This window comes from Anabrus simplex, chromosome 13, assembly GCF_040414725.1.
Source record: "Anabrus simplex isolate iqAnaSimp1 chromosome 13, ASM4041472v1, whole genome shotgun sequence".
In the NCBI taxonomy this organism is placed as follows: domain Eukaryota; kingdom Metazoa; phylum Arthropoda; class Insecta; order Orthoptera; family Tettigoniidae; genus Anabrus; species Anabrus simplex.
The window spans coordinates 51,782,080-51,804,012 of NC_090277.1; the positions used below are offsets into that span (position 1 = coordinate 51,782,080).

General features: G+C 42.2%; 1 protein-coding gene across 1 annotated transcript; it reads left to right on the top strand.

Annotated features, from left to right (window-relative positions):
• Positions 1 to 532: 532 nt before the first annotated feature.
• LOC136885003 (cuticle protein 21-like) lies at positions 533 to 12,481 on the top strand. The gene is made up of 2 exons (XM_068230039.1): positions 533 to 723; positions 11,791 to 12,481. The coding sequence occupies exons 1-2, from the start codon at positions 533 to 535 to the stop codon at positions 12,479 to 12,481; spliced, it is 882 nt and encodes a 293-aa protein (XP_068086140.1).
• Positions 12,482 to 21,933: the final 9,452 nt, after the last annotated feature.

Below are 21,933 nucleotides of genomic sequence, written 5' to 3' on the forward strand. Positions count from 1 at the left end.
TCCTGGCATTGCTTCCACTTGTGCCAGGCTCCTCACTTCCATCTATCCTATCAGATCTTTCTCGGTCAACTCTTGTTCTTTTCCGACCCCGACGACATTAAAGCGCTCGAGGTCTGGGAGTCTTTCATTTTCACGCCCTTCGTGACCCTTGGCTTCCTTCGGCTTATACCTTCATTTTTCGAAGTGTCGGATCCCTTCCATTTTTTCTCTCTGATTAGTGATATATAGAGGATGGTTGCGTAGGTGTACTTCCTCTTAAAATAATCACCAATCAACCATCCTCCACTTGTTCGAGTTGCAAACCCAGAGGGACTGTACGGTTCAGAATGCCTTATCTTAAATTAAAAAGGGGAACTGAAAGAAAGAAATCGAGAAGAAGGAAAGGAAAATTTTGAGGAAAATTCTTGGTCCTCAGAAAACGACGGATGGGACATGGAGGAAAGGGAAAAATGAGGATCTCTACAAGTATTCCGAAAAGATCACGGACACAATGCGAAAACGAAGACTGAAATGTTATGGACATCTCGTCAGAATGGATGACAACCGCCTGATTAAAAGAATATTTAAATATATCATTGGATTGAGGAGGAAAACGAAATGGGTGGAGGAGGTTAAGAAGGACGCAGAAGAAATTAAAATAACACCAGAATTGATCCTCAACAGAAAGAAGTTCAGAACTCGAGTAGGTGATCACAAATTGCATGAAAAGCTGCGGAAGAACAGGTATAGATTTGTAATATCTGAGGAGCAGAGACAAATAAGCAGTGAACGAATGAAGAAGTTCTGTGAAGAGAAGAGAAGAAGACTGGCCAGAAAGCATTAAGTTTCATGCGGTCCACCGTTGGCTAAATTCGGAAGCAAGAAGAATCACCAACCAACCAACCAACCATTATTATGCTATTATGAGCCTGTAGTGTGCATATCAATGGGAGGTTATTTTCTAGCGCTTACGGTAATTCCATCTCTATACTTTTTAAGAGAACGTCCCATGAATTCTCCGTAAGTGTTGAAAAGTAGAGGAGAGAGGATACTCATTCCACAGAGTTTGGTGGTGGAGGTGTTAATTCTTTAAGATGAAGTACAACTGAAGAGCCATTCTTTATTAATGCTCATCAGAAGAAAAAAAAGAAAAAAAGGTTTCAAAGAATGAAGGTATGGGAAAAAGAAAGTAGGGCCGCGAAGGTTGTGAAAGTGAAGTACTCCCCAGGTCTCGCAAACGAAATAACGTTGGGGTCGTAAGGGAAGTCATTAAATACATCCACGATATTCTCAGCCTTCCGTACGAGGCTTTGGACTAGGGAGTAAGGGTTGACGATTACAGATCCACTAGCCCCGAGTCTGCAGGTAATAAATTATAGTCTCCTTTACTTTCGCCTTTGCTATCCCATCACCCACCGTCAACACTCTTGTTCTTTCACCAAAGGCATAAGACTAGCTAGGCATGGGGAGTGTTTCGTTTTCATACCATTCTTAATACGTACATTCTAAGGAGGATCGGATATCTCCCTATCAACCCTTTTTATACAATTTGATGATGATGATGATGATGATGATGATGATGATGATGATGATGATGATGAAAGATCATCTCAGACCAAGGGGAAGACCACCGGACAGATGGGATAAAGACATCCGGAAGATTACTGGGATCAATTGGCAGAACATCGCTCAAGACCGTCCCAGATGGAGAGACCTCATGAAAACCTACCTTGCTTCGGACTTAAAGAGGCCACATCGTAAAAACGATTGAATATGGCTGATAGTGATAGTGATGATGATGCTTGTTGTTTAATGGGGCCTAACATCGAGGATATCGGCTCCTAATGCTACGAAATGGAATGACAAATTAAAAGTCCAAAAGTCTGCACTGACCAGAATTCAAAACGTGAGGACGAAGAATGAATGGATGGACTTGAATTTAAAACTATCAGTGGATGCGACCCGCAATGCCTTCCATTCACAGAAACTGACGAAAAACAATATGATTACTGACCAAGGGACTGCTGCTATAACATAACAATGAATCAACAATGCTTGCAGTCTAAAGGGGGTCCAAAATCCAAGTTATCGGCCCCTCATAACGGTACTTATCGATAGAAAAGTAAAACCATGGTATTTGTCATGTTGCAGTACTAATCAAAAGTAGCAGAGACTCGCGGTATTCCACACATTATGGTACTGCTCACAGGTTATGAAATTCGACATATACAACAGACCTATGGTTTTTCTCACTTTGCGGCGCCATTTACAGGCAACGCAAACCTATGGTGTTCATCACATAAGAGTACTAACCACAGGGACCCGCACTATCCCCTGGTGTTCCTCATATAGTGGGTACTAATCATAGGCAAGGCAGAATCGTGGTAATCATCATCCCATGGTCCTGCTCATATGGTGGTACTAATCACAGGTACTGCAAAAGCCGACCGCACGGTGCTCCTGTATGCTACTAATCACAAACCTATTTGGTATACCTAATATAGCGGTATTACGCGCAAGTAAAAGCGACCCATGACGTTCTCCGCGTGGTGGTACTAATCACAAGTAGTTTCATGGTTGCAAGACAATCATCTCTTGGTCGCCCCTTTTAGTCGGCTCTTATGACAGGCAGGGGATACCGTGGGTGTATTCTTCGTCTGCGTCCCCCACCCACAGGGGGTTGTGTGTTTGGTCCGCGAGAGGTATTTTATTTCCCCAAGTCCGCCGGCAAGCCGGTTAGGACCCCCCTATTCGCCACCTGGGACGCGCCAAGTGGGAGTATCACCTCTCCCCCAGCTAAGCCAGCGTAGTAGGTTCGTGGTTTATACAATTTGTTTTACATTGCTCTGACACAGATAGGTCTTTTGGCGACGATGGGATAGGAAAGGGCTAGGAGTGGGAAATGATACGCTGTGAAGCCTGGTGTGAAAATAGGGAAAACACGGAAAACCATCTTCAGGGCTGCCGACAGTTGGGTTCGAACTCATCATCTTCCGAATACAAGCTCACGGCTGCGCGCCCCTAACCGCACGGCCAACACCCTCGGTACCCAATTGTCCTTCTGTTAAGAGGTGATTGTAAGCTTTCACGGAATCCTGTAATTTAACAAAACCGATGATGATGTGATCATGGCCATAGAACCTCCAATTTTACGTTCAATACCGACTCAGATGTAACAGAGCTGGCTTACTGAGTCTAAGCTGCCAGTTTTGATCGCGGCTCAGACCGGTGCTTAAATGTACAGTATTGGCACGTGCAAGAATTCCTGCGGGACAAAATTTCCGGCATCTCGTCTCCGTAAATGGGAAAAGTTGTTAACGGTACGTAAAATCAACAATATTACTATCCCAACCAAAATGAGTAACTTCTTTCAGTTCAAGAATTCAACATCCGTTAGCCGAGATTCGAACTGCCTGGCCGAGGCGGTAAAGGCGTGCTCGGTTCACCCGGAAGGACGTGGGTTCGAATCCCCGTCAGGAAGTCGTAAAATTTAAGAAACGAGATTTCCATTTCCGGAGGTGCACATGACCCTGAGGTTGACTCAGCCTACAGCAAAAATGAGTACCAGGTTGATTCCTGGGGGCAAAGCGGCCGAGCTTAGAGCTAACCACTCAACCCAATCAAGTGCCGAGGTTTCGGATAGTGGAAGCTTTTACCTTCCACTCCTCCAAGGGCCTTCATGGCCTGTACAGATATGACTTTGCTTTGCTATATTAATATAAGCAAGCGAGTTGGCTACGGGGTACAGGTCACATGGCTGTTTGCTTCCATTCAGGAGATTGTGGGTTCCAAACCCATTGTCGGCAACCTTGGAGATGGCTCTCCATGAATCCCATTTTCACACCAGGCCACCGTCCTTCCTTCTCAGTATTAGACCTACCCCGATTGTTACTGTCCGTGAAGGAGTAATTAGTCTGACTGAAATTTTTGATGTAAAAGTTAACCATAAATTTTATCGTTCGGATACTTATTTGTTATTTAGTGCATGACTTTTAGTGCCGGGAATATCCAATGAACCGAACTCGATAGCTGCAGTCGCTTAACTACGGCCAGTATCCAGTATTCGGAAGATAGTGGGTTCGATCCCCACTGTCGACAGCTCTGAAGATGGCTTTCCGTGGTTTTCCAGCTTTTTGCTACTTGTTTTACGTCGCACCTACACAGATAGGTCTTACGGCGACGATGGGACAGGAAAGGGCTAGGAGCGGGAAGGAAGCGGCCGTGGCCTTAATTAAGGTACAGCCCCAGCATTTGCCTGGTGTGAAAATGGGAAACCACGGAAAACCATTTTCAGGGCTGCCAACAGTGTGGTTCGAACCTACTATCTCCCGAATACTGGATACTGGCCGCACTTAAGCGACTTTTTCCATTTTTACACCACGCAAATTTTTGAGGATGTAGCTTAATTAAGGCCACGGCTGCTTCCTTTCCACTCCTAGCCCTTTCCTGTCCCATAGTCGCCATAAGACATACCTGTATCTCGGTGGCGCAGGTCCTCCATTTAACGCTCACGCGTCTGGGTGAAATATGATGAGATACAGAGACGGTGAAACCCGATTTCGGCACGTAGCCTACTCCTGTCAAATAACACCAAGGAGTCTGCTCAAGGCTTTACCTCCCAATCCCACGAAGAAATCACATCAACAGTGTCATTTACCCTCACTCCGTACGAATGCTGCAGAGGGGTTAGGAACTGAATCTAGTGCTTAGAAATAGTACACCCCTTAACGATCATGGCCACTAGGCGGCGGCATTTACATTACAATGAAAATGAAAATACTCAGCCTATTTCGAATCATTCGATCAGATCAGGAATGGAATGAATAAAGCACCCATCTAGCGACGAGAATAGCATTTTTGTTTTGTTTTGTAATTTCCTTTATGTCGTGGCGACACAGAGGTGTCTTGCGGCGACGATAGAACAGGAATGACCTAGGAGTGGGAAGGATTCAGTCACAGCCTTAATTAAGGTACAGACCCAGCATTTGCCTGGTGTAAAAATGGGAAACCACAGAATATCATCTTCAGCTCTGTCGACAGTGGAGTTCTAATCTAGTATCTCCCGGATACAAACTCACAGCTGCGCGCCCCTAACCGCACGGCAACTCGCCCGGTAGGGTAGGAATTGTGCCGGCTGCCGAAACTAGTCGCACTCCCCTGAGGCAATGATTAATGACTGACATTATATTGGAGAGTGTTGCTGGAATGAACGAGGACGGGAAAAAACTGAGTACCCGGAGAATTCTAAAATTAAAAATTGTTTCTGTTAGTTGTATATAATGTAAACGTAAGGGTAGTTGATAAGTGTGTACATTGTAAGTGTGTGTGCAAGTGTCTGTGTGAGAGAGACATAGGACTGAAGTAACGAGCTAATAAGCTAATAAGCTGCATATTGTGTGGGTGTGTAACTTAAGCTTAATTTAGGAAATAGTATAAGTAGTGTAATTAGTATAATTAGTAATAGGCAACCTTAATATTATTTGTTGTATTGTGGTTAAGTGTAAGAGAGGGCCGTGTGCCCTAACTTCGCCACATGAAAGAAGCCATAATAAATAAATAAATAAATAAATAAATAAATAAATAAATAAATAAAATCCTGTCCCGCCTGCGCTTTGTCCAACACAAATTGAATGGGTGAAAACCATAACGGTATAAGTAGCATTTTGGTCATTCAGAGAAAAAGGCATTTAGACATCGCCACCTCTCATATAAAGCATGCTATTTGTAGTTATACCACCCATCCCTAGAGCGCAGAATATTACCGCTATCACTTGTATCTCTTTCCTGGTGAAAGAATACATCCTCCCGGAGTTACATCCTGCACTTAATTCATTTTTTTTAAATCACTTATACCGTTATGCTTTTCATCCATTCAAATCTCACATGAAATGACCGGGATTTGAATCACGGAACCCAACGATGAGAGGCCAGCGCGCTGCTACCTGAGCCACGGAGGCTTATATTACAATGTATGCATCTTGAATATTCAGCCCGAAGGCTGGTTTGATCATCAACAGCTCCGCCAACAGCTGTCATAAATAGCCTAAGTGTCACTGATGAGGCATACCAGGGACAAGAGGAGCGAGGTAGTTTCCCGTTGCTTTCCTTACCAGGCCATAAGTTGCTATTACATATCAGTCTACCAAGCCCACTGAAATGCACGCAACAACCGACGCCATTAGCAACATTTTCACACCATTCATAGCAGGGACTGGATGCATAATGAATGTTATTTTAACATCACTCATACCTTGGTCACTTTCATATTGTCAAAACCAAGGATGAGACTGAGACAGGCCAGTGAAAGTAGCAAATTTATTCTAGCCCATACCAGAAGACATAAATGAAAAAATGAAATGGCTTATGGCTTTTAGTGCCGGGAGTGTCCGAGGACATGTTCGGCTCGCCAGGTGCAGGTCTTTCGATTCGATGCCCTTAGGCAACCTGCGCGTCGTGATGAGGATGAAATGATGATGAAGACGACACATACACCCAGCCCCCGTGCCAGAGAAATTAACCAATGATGCTTAAAATTCCCGACCCTGCCGGGAATCGAACCCGAGACCCCTGCGACCGAAGGCCAGCACGCTAACCATTTAGCCATTGAGCCGGACACCAGAGGACACAGAGCACTGTAAATACAACATACCGCCAGCAAACATACTGTTGCCTACTTTATTATTTTACCTAGCTTGATAGCTGCAGTCGCTTAAGTGCAGTCAGTACCCAGTATTCGTGAGATTGTGGGTTCGAACCCCACTGTCGGCAGCTCTGCAGATGGTTTTTCGTGGTTTCCCATTTTCACACCAGGCAAATGCTGGGGATGTACCTTAATTAAGGCCATGACCGCTTCCTTTCCGCTCCTGGCCCTTTCCTATCCCATCGTCGCCATAAGACTTATCTGTGCCGGTGCGATGTAAAGCAATAAAAATGAAAGATATTAATTTTCAAAAGTTGTAAGACTGATAAATGTGAAAAGCTCTCTGAAAATTTGAGTAACAATTTAAAACTATTCATGAATTTTGGTCGACTCTGTATCACACAGAAGCTCTTTGCAATGGGTTGGTCATAGCCCTCAGATCTCGATATCTCTGGTCAGGCGTGTTACGTGACGGATATGGCCGAAGATAAGTTTAAATGTTACGGAGTCAAAATTCCTAACAGGTGCCTGACATTTGATTCGTCCACCGGTAGTACACTGCCCTAGTATAAGATACAATACAATAACCTAGTGACCTTCATGACCATCTTATCCGACAACTCCCTTCTCGATGAAGCTGTGGGTACCTCGTGGTGGGGTGAAAGGCGAGGCGAGGCAGGGCAGGTAGTATATATAAAAGAGTAGCCACCCAGCAGACAATACAACACAACTCAACAATCAGGTCGTACTCCACCATGGTGTTCAAGGTAAGATACTCAACATCCTCACGTGGAATATTCAACAGTTGTTCGTATCCTGATGGCTGAGGGATCATTATAACTTCACTACGGAATTAAGGACACCGCAGTGCAATTGGATTCAAACGACTTAGCTTAGTTAAACAGCATTGGATATGGTCAGTACTTGCCTAAGTGACCGTGTTCTGTTGCCTATTGCAAAGAACTAGCAACTCTACTGAATGTCAAATAGACTAGGGCAGTAGATCATGATCTACGACCAGTAACGATGTAAAATTTCTACTGTTTTGAATTTGTAATAAACTTGGAACTACATCACCGCCGATTAATAATAATAATAATAATAATAATAATAATAATAATAATAATAATAATGTTATTGCTTTTACGTCCCACTAACTACTTTTCTGACGGTTTTCGGAGACGCGAGGTGCCGAAATATTGTCCTTCAGGAGTTCTTTTACGTACCGGAAAATCCAACTTCAAATACCACTGGACTGAGCCAGAATCGAACCTGCCACGTTGGGGTCAGAAGGCCAGCGTCTCAAACGTTTGAACCACTCAGCCAGGCAATCAACATTTGTTTTTTCTTTTCGCAATTTGGTTTTTTTTTTTTTTGCTAGGGGCTTTACGTCGCACCGACACAGATAGGTCTTACGGCGACGATGGGATGGGAAAGGCCTAGGAGTTGGAAGGAAGCGTCCGTGGCCTTAATTAAGGTACAGCCCCAGCATTTGCCTGGTGTGAAAATGGGAAACCACGGAAAACCATCTTCAGGGCTGCCGATAGTGGGATTCGAACCTACTATCTCCCGGATGCAAGCTCACAGCCGCGCGCCTCTACGCGCACGGCCAACTCGCCCGGTGCAATTTGGTTTACGTCGCACCGACACAGATAGGTCTTATGGCGACGATGGGATAGGAAGGACCAGGGAGTGGGAAAGAAGCGGCCGTGGCCTTAATTAAGGTACATCCCCAGCATTTTCCTGGTGTGAAAATGGGAAACCACGGAAAACCATCTTCAGGGCTGCCGACAGTAGGGTTCCAACCCACTATATCCAGAATGCAAAATAAACATATCAACACTGGAAGTGGCCAGAGGATTTTTTTGCTACAACGTTGTTGTGTTGAAATCAGTGCGATCTCAAAGGTTAAGCAACAATGAGCTTGGTCAATAGCTGGAAAGATGACCACATGATTGATTGGTCTCATGTGATAACTATTTGGTTCAGTTGAAGCTCGAAGTTGCAGTTCCAATCACTGTGTTCGCTTGTCAAGTTCAGTGCTAGGAAATGCTAGTTATGTTCAGTTATGTGATATTCGGAATATAAAATATTTCAGGAATGTCTTTAACAACGACTGGAATTATGAACTGATTTAATATTTTTACGTTGAACCGACGCAGATGGGCCTTACAGCGAGATGGAAGAGGAAAGGGCTAGGAGTGCGAGGGAAACTAGAGAGGCCTTAAGTTACAGCCTGGTGTGAAAATGGGAAACAATGGAAAACCAACTTCAGGGCTACCGACAGTGGGGTCGAACCAACTATTTCCCTAAAGCAGGCTGGCAACAAGGTGACCCAAACCGCACAGCCACTCGTTTGGTATGATTTAAATGAGTAAATCAAACAATTTTAATCACACAATGTTCAGTGATAAATCGGTCACCCAACGTTAAATAAGACATTATAGTTAACTCATTCTAAACGTTACTAGAGAGCAAGCTTCGTAAACATAGTTCTGAATACGCGTGGAAATCTGTGTTACACTTTACGATTAGCAATGGTTTCAAAAACTGTACTGGCAAATTCATGTGGGACTTGGCGGAGTTTGCATGCAACCCCGATGCGAGGAGTAAAACAAGGAAAGAAGGAAAGGAAATAGAAACGGTAGTCACTTTGATCTAGATTGGAAATATTCGGTTTCGGAATCCCAGAGGTATGATGGAGCGTGTATTATGGTACTTGGCCGCGTGAGCCGTTATGAATACAGAACAGCACATAATTATAGTTCGTGAGGCCATTCATCGCAGACCATTTTCGAGACAGGTGTCTCGGTGAAAGTGGAGTAGCCGGGGCAAGTTTAAGTGATGATTCACATACACTTCGCACGAAATATTCAGACAAAGGTTACCACTGCCCTTTAAAGCATGAATTCCCACTACTGATTTGTTACAGCCGGCTCGTAAATTATGACGCGTATAGGTTAGGGGTATCAAAAAACTCGAGTCTCATCATCATAAGAAAGCGGGTGAGCATTGAGATTGGAACTTATTCTAACTTTGAAGTCAAGTAATTTCAAATTTGTACTATTTACGGACTCTCTGGAGCAGTTCGACGTGATCTGTACGTCCATCGCGAAGCAAAGTTCACGAATTCTTTTCCCGTAAACCACGGCCAGTAATTTCATACGCTTAGTTCAGTTTAGTTGTTTAATTCCACTATAGCAGATCTGATTAATCATTTCTAGATATGTCGCTGAAATCTTACGAAGTCATCTGCGACCTTCATAGCACGAAACATCATGAGTCTTGAAATGATCAGTTTTCATAATTCTATAAATCATTATCCTACAGACCTACGCATAAAGATAACAAAGAAATAATTCAGTGTAAGATTATTATGGTTTCTAATATTTTATCAAATGCAGGGAAACCTTAGAATGTAGATGGAAGTCAGGGGAGAGAGGCGTAATATTTGTTTTAATAATAATGGCTAGAGGAATGAATAGGGGCTGCCTGGCAAAGGCGGTAAAGGCGTGCGCGGTTCGCCCGGAAGGACGTGGGTTCGAATCCCCGTCAGGAAGTCGTAAAATTTTAAAAACGAGATTTCCACTTCCGGAGGTGCATATGGCCCTGAGGTTCACTCAGCCTACACCAAAAATGAGTACCAGGTTAATTCCTGGGGGCAAAGGCGGCCGGGCGTAGAGCTAACCACTCTACCCCATCACGTGCCGCGGTTAACAATGGTGGAAGCCTTTACCTTACACTCTTCCAAGGGCCTTTATGGCCTGTACGGAGGTGTCTTTGTCTTTTAGAGGAATATTTACTGGAAAACGAAAAGGAATAATTAATTGAATTTAGTACCTATTTCCCACAACATCTACACTGTTCCAGTTACATGGAGATCATAATAGAAATGAAGACTATTTGAATACCACCTCGAGAAGTGAAGGGTATTTAAATACGAAATTGAGAGCTGAGTATCCCAATATGTGTAATTTGTATTCATTTAGTAGGTGTCTCTAATTGAGAGTCACCGGGCAAGTTGGCCGTGTGGTTAGGGGCGCGCAGTGGTAAGCTTGCATCCAGGAGATAGTGGGTTCGAACCACCACAGAAATACGCAATAGTGATTACATCCCTCCATAAAGCGTTGGCGCCAGGAAGAGCATCCGGCCATAAAACAGGACCAAATCCACATTTGCGACATAGTTCGCACCCACGACCCCATAGGTGTGGGGAAAAGCGGTAGAAAAATTCAAATCTACAAAATGAAAATAGAATAAAATACGAAGTGTAAGGAATTACAGGTAGCTAGAAGACTAGATGACCGCAGGTAGTTTTATTCACCGGTATTGAATTCCAGGGATTAAAATAAATTAAAATAATAAATATATTAAATAATTTGATGGTATCTATAAAAACAGAACGGGGCTTGGGGAAGGGTCTCAAAAAATCGGCTGGTCCGTAGTAAAAACTGGCAATATGAAAAATCTAGGCTAGAAGCATGCACCGCACTCTGGCAGTTCATGCCATCGCAGAGGTGGAGCATACATTATGAGTTTTATCTGATGCACATATTATTGTATTTGTACACCAGCTTCTGGGTCTTTCTAATCATAGAATTACACATTTTTCCAGAAAATGTTGCCATATTACAATGTGCCGTAAGTTCTTCTTAATACATTACTGTACTTAAAAGTATACTTTGGGCTCGATTATATTATTGACTGATTCGTTCTCATATCAGCCCACGGGATTCTCAACATCTACCTTCAACAGTATATTTCGAAGTGTTTCAAGTATATCTTTTCGAGAGTCCAACACTTTCAAGCATGCAGGAATTCGGACAACGCTAGCGAATTAAACGTATTTTGATAAGTAGTAATATCGCAGTTTTAGCCGTACCAGGTCTTCCATTTATCTTTTCAGTATATCCACCCACATTTGTTATTAATGACTGGATCCCGGACTTTTATGCAGAATGAAAAATGCAAAATAATTTGGTTCGTAAGAAGTGTAGTCTAGTCTGCTCTTCCGTAATGTAGTGCGAGTAACATAAATTATAGGTGTTCTGATGGGCCGAACCCCTGTTGTATATGCAAATCTCATAGCAGTACTACTGTGCAGATTAGACTATACTTGTTACACGCTTCAGTAAGTTTGCATTCTAATCTATTACTGCATAAAAATGCAGCCAACAAGCTGTTTATGTCTCTTGTGATTTAAGTAGTGCTTTGTCGGCTGATGATCTCTTATTTTGGTTTTATCCCCATTTATTTTTAATCCCACTTCCTTACTGCTTCCTTCAACGTCTCTATAATCTTGTCTTTCTTCCATTTCAGTTCGTCGTCTTCGCCGCCCTCGTGGCCGTCGCTAGGGCTGGTATCCTCGGCGCCCCCGCCGTCTACGCTCCCGGTGCTCCTCTGGCCGCCCACGGCTACGCCGCCCCCGCCCTCGCTCACGGACCCGTAGCCTACGCCGCTGGCCCCGCCGTCGCTAAGGTCGCTGCTGCCGTCGACACCGACTACGACCCCAACCCTCAGTACAGCTACGCCTACGACATCCAGGATGCCCTCACAGGAGACTCTAAGGGACAGCAGGAGAGCCGCAGCGGAGATGTTGTCCAGGGTAGCTACAGCCTGGTTGAGCCTGACGGCACCCGTCGTACCGTAGAGTACACCGCTGACCCCGTCAACGGATTCAACGCTGTTGTACACCGAGAGCCCGCTGTCGCTGCTGTAGCCAAGGTCGCCGCCCCCGTCGCTAAGGTAGCCGCCCCCGCGCTGGCTTACGGACATGGACTTGGCGCTCCCGCTCTTGCTTACGGTCATGGACTCGCCGCTCCCGCCCTGGCTTACGGACATGGCAAGGCCTTCATTGGTTAGACTGATTATGTGTACCAAAACCCGAACAGCGCTTTCTTTACTCTCTAATTTGTTACACAACGGCACCATCCATTGACTGGACTGTAATTTATTTTTTGTATGTAAAATAAAACTATTTAATCTATAATCTATGTGATTAATCAGCAAATACCCCTCCATTTGGCGGCACATTCTAAATGGAAAATTATAATGTTTAATCCACTAATAATAATTTCGTGTGGCTATTTCTAGGTGAGTGCAGCCCTTGTAAGGCAGACCCTCCGATGAGGGTGGGCGGCATCTGCCATGTGTAGGTAACTGCGTGTTATTGTGGTGGAGGATAGTGTTATGTGTGGTGTGTGAGTTGCAGGGATGTTGGGGACAGCACAAACACCCAGCTCCCGGGCCATTGGAATTAACCAATGAAGCTTAAAATCCCCGACCCGGCCGGGAATCGAACCCAGGACCATCTGAACCAAAGGCCAGTACGCTGACCATTTAACCAACGAGTCGTTTAATCCACTATGGATTAGATACATCTTGGTGGTTACAAACTCAAGTATATTATGCAGCTGAGGAGTGATGTCGTCAGAAGAAAGGACTCACTTGTGAAAAGGACACTGAGAACTATAGTAAGACTTATTTAATTTATTTCGTGTGGCTATTACAGCTGGTCGAAATATTGGCAGGTAGGAAGGCCAACCGAGATAAGCTTGGCATTTGTGAAAGGAAAGTAAAGTGAAGATCCTCGAGCATACGGTTATTTTCCTTTAACTTAAGTCATAACGAACTTACCTGATCTTTCTCCGGAAATCTCTCACTGCCTCTATGGATATTAATCCCTTCCAATGCTTATCACTTGTTTACGACTCACCTCAGGGAAGGTTTTGCCCTTTAACTGCCATTCCTCCCGTACCGGTACCTCTGCCTTCCATACGGGTTTATCTTGGCGTTCCGCAAAGCTTTGGAACTCGCTGCCGGGAGATATTAAGAACTTTTCCATAACTTTAGCCGTACGTGTCTGTGAGCTTGTGAGGAGAATGAGTCAGTAATGAATGAATGAATTAATGAGCAGCGAGAAATAACATTGATGAGCAAATAATTTAGAGATTCCGGTACCTGGCATGTAACAACTACTTTTATCTTTATGATGCGGTGGCATCGGACACTACAAGACACGAGAAGCGTTCGGGAGTCGTACTGATCTCTGACCACTGCACAGCCTCCCATAACGGGAAGATTCGTCGAAGCATGTTCCGGGTACCCAGTATCCCTCTTGAGAGCATCCCACACGTACTGTATAGGATTGAGGTCAGGTGAATTTGAAGGCCAGGAAAGTATCTTTATGTCCAAACAGTGTTTATCGAACTAATCGGGTAAAGTGCGAAGGGCGATGAGACTGTTCATATAGGTCTTCTTCAGGGTGTGGGAGGTGACAAATGGGTGGATATTATCTCACAGCAGGTACCTGAACGATACCCCAAGTACTAAATTCATCTGGTGAACTACGGTGCCATTTCATCAAAACGCAGCTACTTCAATTGCTCATCAGTGCATGTACAGTACTGTGTACACCATATTTTGCCAAAAAAAAAAAAAAAAAAATAACCCTCAGGTCTAGGCATCATTTTATATATATTCTGGATCTCGCTCGAATTTCCATATTTCTGTACATGATTGTGGTAAATAATAATAATAATAATAATAATAATAATAATAATAATAATAATAATAATAATAATAATAATAATAATAAGTTATCGAACATGGAGAATAGAGAAGGCATAGGACACAGAAGTACGTAATGCGACTACGTGTCGTTCAAGGGTTAGTTTCAGTCATTACAGCAGTACTGCTACGTAGGGGGGATGAGTTGTAACAGAAAGGAGAGAGAGACAGACAGACAGACAGACAGAGAGAACACACTTCAACAGTAGCCATTACAGTCCTGTTCTGTTGATAAATTTTTAGGAGCTTAGAACACTGTAGGCTGTCATATTTCGTTTTCTTCCGGCTCGACAATATTCGGGCATTCGAAGCAAGGATTTTATTCCCAATCTCCTCCTTTCATGGTTCCTTTATCTCCCTCATTCTTCGAGCCATCGTTTCTTCACGTTTGTCTCCTCATTCAGGTCGTGATCACCATCTATCTGGTAAACAAGGGTTAACGATCAAGCGATTTTGCACCTTGCTAAAACAATCACCACTTTACCTTTTTAAATTCTCAAAAAAAGGGATATCCGGCCTTAATTGCCCGAGACAATAAGGATCCTCAATAAGTTTACAATGGGCCTACAATACATTTTTAAATAGGTAATACAAATGTAATATACTAAGTCATTATTATCTTAGGATAAGAACATAAATAGTGGCTTAATATTGTCAAAGAAACTTTCAAAATATTTAATTAAATATGCTGTCGATCTGTTAATCAAGGCCCAGCTTCTTGAGATAGGAGCTCGTGTCCTCACGCAGATTCCGTACCAGTATGGCCAGTGTCTTGGAAAAGCAGTCCAAGAAGAAAATAGACAAATGCAAAACAGAAGTAATGGAGTACAGTGGAACGAGGGCAGGTGATGCAGAAAATATTAGATTAATACGTAGATGAATGTTGTTACTTGGGTAGTAAAATTACTGTACTAACAATGACAGAAGTAAGGAAGACATAAAATGCAGATTAGCACAAGCAAGGAAGACCTTTCTTAAGAAAAGAAATTTCGAACATTGATGTAGGAATTAGAAAGATGTTTATTAAGACTTTCGTCTGGAGCGTGGGGAGGTGAAACATAGACGATAACTAGCTCTGCAAGGAAGACGATGGAAGCTTTTGAAATGTGGTGTTACAGAATAATGCTAAAGGTGAGATGGGTAGGTCGAATCACGAATGGAGAGATACTGACTCGAATAACTAATGATTAGAGCAAGGTGTGAGTATGACAAGCAGACTAGAAAATATGTAGGATGCAGTATTTACGTAGAAGAGAAAAAGCACAGCATAGGGTGGTATGGAGGGCAGCATCAAACCTGTCTATAGCACAGGGTTTTTCGTTTGTGAGACCCAATTGGCGTATCTACACATGAATTTTAGAAACCAAGCTCAGTGACCGCGTGTTTTAACCGCGCTAAGGTTATGTATCCAAGCTCTTCATTTGGAAGACGCGTGGGTTCGAACTTCACCGCCGTCAGTCCCAGGATTGGTTTTCTGTGGTTTGCCATTTTCACTTCCAGGAAAAACCAGGACAGTTCCAATTCATTTGCCACACCCCTAACCACTTTCATTCACCGTCACTCATCAGCTCCTCAAGTAATGTTGCCGTCAGGAAGGGCATCCGGTCGTGAAAACATGCCATACAAAATCATCTCGGCTTACCTCCGACCCCTCAATAAGGAACGGGACAGCTCAGTTGTCCGCCTAAAATAACTCGTAAACCGTTCAACATATCGACATTCCGTTTTCACTTTCAGTAATGGTACCAGGGTGCTCATAATCGAACTTACATTACTTTTTATAGTGTCATTATCTTCTGAGAACTACAAATTCTGCGCCGTAATTCTTTCAAATATTGGACAGGTACTTCTCGAAAAAAAGGGGGCTGGCTGGTCGAGGCTGTGAAGGCGTTCACCCGGATGGACATGGGTTCGATTCCCTGTGAGGAAGTCGGAAAATTTAAGAAACGAGATTTCCACTTCCGGACATGGACATGGCCCTGAAGTTCACTCAGCCTACACCATAAATGAGTACCACGTTAATTCCTGGAAGCAAAGGCGGCCGGAAGTACAGCTAAGTACTCTACCCCATCAAGTGCCGAGGTTACAGATACTGGAAGCCTTTACCTTTCACCTCTCCAACGGCCTTCATGGCCTCTACGGGGATGACTTGGCGTTTCTTTTTTAATGCTGAAGAGATTTCTTAGCAGCCAAAGTAAGGGTCCCCATAAAGTAAGCAATTTCCTCAATTGTTGCGGTTATACTTTTTCGTTAACATCATCATATTACTTTTTAGGAAAATTAGAGAAGAAGAAGACAAAAAGTACAGGACGGTCTTAAAATTCTGCTTCCTCCATGTCTTTTTCTCTTCTGCTTCTTCTTCTTCTGCTTCTTCTTCTTCAAAGTTGAAAGGCTAAAGGGCCCGGAAAGTTTTAAAATTGTGAGTCTTGGATAGTTCTATCAAACTTTAAAAAAAGCATTCAAAAATCACTTCAGTCCTAAGTGCAGTTCCCGAAAAGCGGGCTATAATCGATTGTTTCCTTACTCGTTTCCTTTATGATTCAAATCCCAGCCAAATTGACTTATTTATATAATTATTTCTGTAATGTGTTCCTTTGTTCAATACCCTCAGACGTTTTTTGATTTTGAAAAATATCCACACCAAATGTGTTTATAAGGGCTTAACTGAAACTCTGCATTGACTCACATTAGCGCTCGTAGTGGTGCTTAAGTGAAACAACGCATTGACTCACATTAGCGCTCGTAGTGGTGCTTAAGTGAAGCAATGCATTGACTCACATTAGCGCTCGTAGTGGTGCTTAAGTGAAACAATGCATTGACACACATTAGCGCTCGTAGTGGTGCTTAAGTGAAACAACGCATTGACTCACATTAGCGCTCGTAGTGGTGTTTAAGTGAAACAATGCATTGACACACATTAGCGCTCGTAGTGTCGCTTAAGTAAAAAAATGCATTGACTCACATTAGCGCTCGTAGTGGTGCTTAACTCTTTCCGGTCTCAAAATTACGTTCAGGACGCGCTGCGGGCATAGCCCGTAGTAAGGTTTGACAATTCGCTAAACATCGAGAACGAGCTATGCACGCATTCTGGTGGTTACACCGTGTTTCCTAATGTATTAGTTACGAGAGTATTTAAGCAGGTGGCAGTTTTATATGTCTAAGTCAGAGAATTTTCGATGTATTTGAACAGCAAGCATCAGTAGATGTTGTCACACAGTGAGCTCTAAGACATGGCTTCTCGCGGCAAACATGTGCTTGACGAAAGTTATATTTTCGATATTTTATGATATATTATAAGTTTATGCGGAAATGAACATATCATTGACATATGAATTCGAAACAACTTCTTGCATTTCATTATGATTGGAGTTCGTATTACGGCCTAGCTCATGTTCCCGCGTGTTTCATATTTGGGTGAATACGTAAGATTGTCTACATATTCGTAAAGTTGTCTGTTTAGAAGACTGTATTTTCTCTTTCTCAGAAGTCTTTTGTGGTAAATGGAACAATATTTTTACATTTGAGTAACTTTTAACAAAATTTATCAATTATAATAAAATTTCGTAAGAGCACCCATTTTCATTATTGTAATTATTATTATTATTATTATTATTATTATTATTATTATTATTATTATTATTATTATTGAAAAATTATTTTTATATCGTACTTATTATCGTTGTAGTTTTGTAATTGCAATGCACATTTTATATTAGCGAAATAGGGTAAATATTACTATTTTCAGAAAAATGTACTTGCTTCATTATCCGTCAGACCTTTCCTCCATTCGCAAAACATGGTATAATATATAAACAATTTTAAAATCTCAAGTGATCGTTGACATGATACAAAGAGCGCTTTTGAAAATTAGATGCTCAAACAAGCACAAAGAAAAAAGAATCATGTCAATATCTCCCACAGGTACAGAGATATAATATTTTAAAAATCCTTAAAAATGCGCAGTCCAGAACGTTTGTTAGGGATATTAAGGCCCAGACTGGAGTGGGTTAAGTGAAACAATGCATTGACTCACATTAGCGCTCGTAGTGGTGCTTAAGTGAAACAATGCATTGACTCACATTAGCGCTCGTAGTGGTGCTTAAGTGAAACAATGCATTGACTCACATTAGCGCTCGTTGTGGTGCTTAAGTGAAACAATGCATTGACTCACATTAGCGCTCGTAGTGGTGCTTAAGTGAAACAATGCATTGACTCACATTAGCGCTCGACGTGGTGCTTAAGTGAAACAATGCATTGACTCACTTTAGTGCTTATACTAACAGAAAAAAGGCAAACTGCTAATCTATTCGACCGGATAACGATGATTGAGAAAAGGATTGTAATTTTTAGGATTAACTAAAGAATATATTCTCATACTTTATTATATTTTATTTACATAAAATTCGTAGCTCATATCCCTAGGATATCTTCAACATTGAGTTGCTTGCCTGTAGGGAGTTGGTTTTCTTTTTACTTCTCGAGAAAATGTGGTGTTTTTCAAACGTGCTTCATTTGCCAGCGGGGGACTCGCGTGTTGGATTCGCGGTACGTATGAAGCATGGGCTAGCTGCTGACATACAGGTTGCTTCACTTCCTTCGCACAGATAGGTATTCTCAATCTTCAGATATATTTATTTTATATTCGCCAGTTTTATTCTTAATTCACCCTTGACATTAAAATGTATTTTATGTTTTCTCTCCCTTGTTAGTATAGGCTATGTTTCTGAAATGGTAAAAGTAGTATTGCAATCACCTTGATGTTTAGTTTTTAATTTTTTTTGCTAGGGGCTTTACGTCGCACCGACACAGATAGGTCTTATGGCGACGATGGGATAGGAAAGGCCGAGGAGTTGGAAGGAAGCGGCCGTGGCCTTAATTAAGGTACAGCCCCAGCATTTGCCTGGTGTGAAAATGGGAAACCACGGAAAACCATTTTCAGGGTTGCCGATAGTGGGATTCGAACCTACTAACTCCCGGATGGAAGCTCACAGCCACGCGCCTCTACGCGCACGGCCAACTCGCCCGGCAGTTTTTAATCTTTATTCATCCTCTTGACATCATGTGTTAGCCAGGAGATCTTTTCAGAAACTGTGCGGGACAGCTTGGGGATCTACTGCAAGCACTCTACAACATTCTGCCCTTGGTCTGGTATATTCCAGTGCAGAATATTGTTCTCCTGTATGGCTTAATATCCCATACACCCGATATGTTAATACACAGCTGAACATCATCATGCGCCTTATTTCGGGCACGATCAGATCCACGCCAGTCTATAGGCTCTCCAAGGTAGTTAGAGTAATAGTTCGCGTCACAGCTGTCGGAAGAGGATCCTCATAAAGCCTTCCGAATCCTCGAAGCTGAGAAAGATAGCTTTCGATAATGTCTTGATTACTTCTGTCACCATTCATTTACATCAGTGGTTTTAGGGAATACATGAAAGTGTATGTTTCGTTCCTTCGCGTGCCTGCTATGATTTGTACAGCCTGCAATGGCATGACAAAGCATAATAAAAAAGTATACACTATTACTGCTTTTTACGTTTTATCTCATAAAATAAACACACACGGTTTCTTATACACCACACATATGTTACTATCGTGTATTATTACCACCTAGCTTCTGCGTGCACAGCGATTCTTATTCGAACTACCTCTACCTCATTTAGAGCAGATACATCGCGAGGGTCCAGCGTGACGTCACAGCTCTGCTTTGCCACTGCGCACCTCTCTCGTGATCCCTACCTTGTATTCTACGTACCTTGTAGGCTCTCGATGCTTACGGGAATAATGCCACCTGATCTGAGCAGATCGAAGGCCCTCTTAAGAGAGTACCGCAAAATCTGCAAAGCCCCCAACTACCGGTACAAGAAGACATCCGAGGGCCAAGGCCGAAATCACGTACCTACCTTTGCTTAATGCTGCTGACCTGATCGGCAACAACTTTAACGCTGTGAAAGTTTGGAAAAATCGCTGGGACTCTTCAACAGACTTGTCCCTTCACAACTTGTTTTCTGGTGCGCAAATAGCAAAAACGTATGAAAATGTATCTTACGCACTTTTACATATTATTGCCATTATAGTTTTTATATTAATTGTTATAATTAAGTTACAGGGGTAGTTAGTTACAGCCAAAGGGACCTCTGGTCCTACTTGTAATTAACTTACAATAAAAACATTATTTGTACTGTACTCATAAATAAAGTACATACACTATGATAAAATGTATGATTTAATACCTTTTATATCCCAACAGATAACAAGACCATGAAAAAGTAATGCAAGTCCGATTATGAGCCCTTTGGTACCATTACTCGAAGTGAAAACATAATGTCGACATCTTGAACAGTTCACGAGTTACTTGAGCTGGACAACTTAGCTAAATAACCCTGCATATGCATTTTAGAACTATGATATTCCAGGCTTAACACGGCCACATTTCGTGCCCGGATTCCAACGATAAGCCGACGCGCCTCTCGACAAGTACGAACCAATCGATATGCTGATGCAATTTCCTGCAGAAATAAAAATTCTTTCCTCCGTTGTGAACGATACGTGCATTTCGTCACTCCCCCATACGGCGTACAGTAGTTGCGCAACTAGAGTGACCCACTTAATATCAATAATTATTATAAGCTGTTCGATCTTATGAAACTTGACCCAACCCAGGGACAGCATTTCACGGCCATGCGCTGCCAACTTGAATACGAAACCAAAGAACTTTCCCTCAATGCACAAAAGCGAAAATTTACTTGAACAGACTTTATTTAAACGCAATTAATCACTGTTCGTCATAGACATAAATGAGTCTATTTAAGTTAATCAATCAATGAATATTCAAGATAAACTTAAATATTATAATTAAGCGGTCCACCTATTCAATACAATATATAATTTATTATATCTAGGACATGTTTCGTCCCCTAAGGGACATCATCAGCTAATAATAAATTAACATTAATATATCAGAAATAAATATTAAAATTGGAAAGACATATTAAAATTTTGACAATTTAAAATAAGATCTTCAAATTTTGTTAAAATTGTAAGTCATAAGACAGGTAAAACAGTTAAATTGTCCATATTTCTCTTGTTGATGTTCTTGGAAAATATCAGTTTTGCTTATAGAATCTTAAAATATCATTTGTTGTACATAGCACACTTGATTTGTATCACTTGGTAAAAGATTTGTTGAAACTTAATAAGCATTCCTTAGATGGTATACTAAAATTTAAATGCTTCAGAATTAAAAGAATTTATTACTTGAAATGAAGCTGTTAAAGCTTTTTACTTGTAATCTATTTAAGTTCTCAAAGAATATATTTATCTCGGATTTCTGTCTGACATCAAATTCTGAGCCACCTGGAGAAGAGAGAGATGAGAGTAAACGAAGATACTATCTGGCTAACGTATCAATAATGTGTGAAAGGTTTTTTTTTTTTGCTAGTTGCTTTACATCGCACCAACACAGATAGGTCTTATGGCGACGATGAGACAGGAAACGGCTAGGAGTCAGAAGTAAGCGGCCGTAGTCTTAATTAAGGTACACCCGCAGCATTTGCTTAGTGTGAAAATGGGAAACCACGGTAAACCATTTTTAGGGTTGACGACAGTGGGGCCCGAACCTAATATCTCCCGGATGCCAGCTCAAAGTTGCGCGGCCATAACCGTACGGCCAACTGGCCCGGTGGGCTCAAAGATTAACACGGTCTAAATACAATAAAGAATTGTCCATCAATCAAAACAAAA